The 3577-nt window shown below is 36.5% G+C and overlaps 1 protein-coding gene across 1 annotated transcript; it reads left to right on the forward strand.

The window, feature by feature from the left end:
- Nucleotides 1-1982: 1982 nt before the first annotated feature.
- On the forward strand, nt 1983-3167 carry LOC111519585. Its single transcript, XM_023181124.2, has 2 exons — nt 1983-2139; nt 2202-3167. Exons 1-2 carry the CDS (start codon nt 2062-2064, stop codon nt 3129-3131), a joined length of 1008 nt encoding a protein of 335 aa, XP_023036892.1. The 5' UTR covers nt 1983-2061; the 3' UTR covers nt 3132-3167.
- The last annotated feature ends 410 nt before the right edge of the window (nt 3168-3577 follow it).

A 3577-nucleotide genomic window follows, 5' to 3' on the forward strand; every position in this document is an offset into this window, starting at 1 on the left:
GTTCATATCCTTTTAATGCCATTAGCAAGCAATGCCATTACTTTCTTTAGCTGGACTGCATAAAGGATTTTACTCACTGATCAACATCTCGACATGCAAATCCCTTCACACACTCGCTTTCACACAAACCTCGCACAGTGAGTGGAAAACATTATCGGACATTGAAAATCGGAGCTTAGCTGAGGCTAAGTGAGTGACAGTTCGAGCACTTCTTAAACAGATATGCACATACGAATACGAATACGAGTATATCAGCACAATGTATCTATTTGCGTCAAACGGCAGGAACTATTCAAACTGAAGCTGAAGTATTTGAAATCTATGTGTATCTGCCTCACACATTCCAATCGCAGGAGACGATGGAGGCGGGGAGTTTGCTGCTGTCCTGTCTATAACGCAGGCGGGAATAAACAAGTCCTTTAGAATGGAAGTGAGGTTTTCTTCTCTTTTTAATGTTGGCATACTTGGCATGACTGAGTCGTGAACGCTTGAGGAAGGTCCGCAGGAATGAGTGGGGAAGAATGCGTGGGAGTGGGGGTAGAAGTAGAGAGAATCTTTTAGAAATGTGCCATAAAAATCGTACGGCTCCATTTATGGATGCTTTTGCATGGGTCTTGGTGTGTCGTGCGAATGCCTATCCCAGTAGAAGAAGCAAAGGGGGAAGTGTTGCGGTATTTGGTTCGCCTTTCACTTTTTCAGAATTTTACCCATTGACATGGACGCTGAATATGTATCACCCTGTATCGGACACGCTAAGCAGACCATAAAGAGGATAAAACGCAACTATGAATTTATAAAACGTTTTTTGGCAGAGTACCTAGGGACGACGTATTTCCAAAACTCTTAGATCTGGAGTCAGATGATACTTCTCTTCTGATCCGCCGCCTGAATCGAGTAAAAGATAAAGTTGCTCTTGACTCCATTCTTAATTATACCATGCACCTAAAGGGTGAAAAGGGTTATTAAAGTTGTCAAAAGTGTATTCAAAGTGGGCCAAAACAAAAGTTGACTAACTACATCTCGCAGAATATAACAGCTAGAACCACCAAATAGTTGTTTCACCTGGTGCATGGTATACCAAAGTCGGCCTTAACGACTCATTTACTTCATTTTGATTAAAATGAATCACATTTTATTTAAACGATAACAAATTTAATAGCATTATTGCTCATTTATGACCGAATACTTAAAGCTAATATTTACAAAAAAATTACTAACAAGGGGAAGTACAGACATGCGAGTGACCGATTAGCAAGAAGTTGTGATATGTTATAGAATACCCCGTAATTTGAGGCTGGAAAGCACTTTCTATAAACCCCTGCCGGGTAAATGTTTCGACTTTCGCGGGAAACAATTTCATTATCTATTTTGATTTTTAGTTTTCCTTTTATAGTTATAATTTTTTGTAGTTCTAATATTTCCTAAAAGTTTTAAAATTTGTTTTAAAATGTATAATTCGCAACTCACATTTAATGTTAAAAATTACGAAAAACATATTGCTGCACCTTGAAATAAAAGATATATATAGATATGTATATATGTTTGTCGTGATTAGATAATTTGCCGGGAAACACATTAACTTTCTAATGTAATAAACATTTATGACCTTACTTAACCCATTTTGGGCAATTTTTGAACAGCGAATTTGGAAATCTGGCAACAGTCAAAAAAATTCAAATCCTATGGACTTTCATTTTATCATGTTTTTTTATTGTTATAAAATATAAAATAAAAGACTCTAAAAATGTTCGTCTTTTCGATCGAAAATATAGAAAATGCGTAGTAATATTTTACCCAGCCTCAAAGTACAGGGTATTCCAAAATACATCTAAGTTTCAAAAAAGTCTATGACTCGCACGCCTTAACTTCCCCTTGTCAGTTGTATGTGTAGAGCAGATAACGTATACGCAGTGTATGCACATACATAATTTTGATAGCAAATGTATTCACCTATCGAATGCAGAAGACTTTCTTACTCAGTGGTTGAGACACTCTGAGTTTGGTCGCTCACACGGACACGGACGCTTCTCACAGAAAGTTATTATTTAATTTCCAGTCAAAATGGATCAAACCATACTCAATCTGTTGTTGTCGAATTTGGATGCTTGCCAAGAAGATTCTGCATCTGAGACCAGTTCGGTAAATATTCAAACTAAGCACATGCAAAAGTCCAAATACAAATTATTCAACTTGTTGTTCAGATAATCAGTGGGTTCGAGTCAATGAGCATTCAGTGCGAAGGAAACTGCAACGAAAAAGTGAAAGCCATACTGCAACAAGCAGCTGATGCAATTAAATTTAAAGATTGGCAAATTGATAATCTTATCATGGCATTAAAAAGAAACACTGGTGTGAAAAATTCCAGCGAAAATGATGTGTCAGGTGTAGAACAAAAGAAAACTGATAAGGATAAAAATATCGAAGAAATCATATTAAGGTACGAAAATCAACTAAAAGAGGCACTTACTCTTTTAAAGGAGTCCTCCTTGTTGCTCAAGAACTGTGAAACGCAAAAACAGCAGCTGAGGGATGAATTGGCGGAGAGAACTAAAGTTGTAAGTGAACTGAAAGAAGCCAATGCTCTTTTAAAAGAGTCCAATGAAAAAGTGAGAAGCCTTGAATTGCAAAATCAGAAAGTGGAGCAACAATTAGCCACAAAGATTACTGCAATTGATGTTCAGATACTGAATTTCGAACAGGACAAAACAAAATACCCTGACCAAATAGAAGTTCTTTGCGGTAGTTATGGACCGCAACTGTTTCAGGTCTCTAACGATATTGTAGGTGCTGGTTGGCTAATCATATGGCGCATGGCAATGCTAAATGGGACAATGAAAACAAATGTTAATGTTAATGAAAGAATCGTGCAAACCATCGTCAATAGTCAGCGACACGAACTCTATATTTATAAGGTTGAAGAGGATGGACGCACTTCGTATGCTCACTTTGATAACTTCAGGCTTCGGCATGGGGGCATAGGTGATTGGTTTTGCATTCAATCATTGGATCTTCTTAGTAGCTCAATTAAAGTTTGTGGCAGTTTGGTGAACACAATATACTCAAAAATGATCCAGGGTTTTACCTCCAGGTGCATATTATATCAACTTATGATAAGGGAAAAACAAATGTAAAAATAATTCATCTACAGCTATGTTTAACATCAACAGTTAAAATAAAATTAGTTCTAAAAAGTTCAAAACCTGCCATTGCAATTGTAAAATATTGAGCAAACGCTACTTACTTAATTCAAAATACCCAGCAGATGACGTATACACATTGACCAGGTCATAAGTAAGACTTTCTTAAGCACTAAATGTGTCAGTCTGAATTTCATAATTGTATAATAATTAATTTTGTTCAGTGTGTGTGAATTAAAAAGTTGATAAGTCCTTCCATATCTAATCTGGATATTTCTTTGAAAGAGTTCAAGGAAAACGGATCTGTGACCAATTAGGTAATAATAAATATACTAGTTAACCATTAAAGGACATTTAAGAATAAAAACACTGAAGTGAAAAATTCCAACGAATATAAGGGTATGGGAGAGTGGGGCTAATCGGCGCATGGGGCAATCCGG

This window comes from Drosophila willistoni (assembly GCF_018902025.1).
Source record: "Drosophila willistoni isolate 14030-0811.24 chromosome 2L unlocalized genomic scaffold, UCI_dwil_1.1 Seg168, whole genome shotgun sequence".
Lineage (NCBI taxonomy): Eukaryota > Metazoa > Arthropoda > Insecta > Diptera > Drosophilidae > Drosophila > Drosophila willistoni.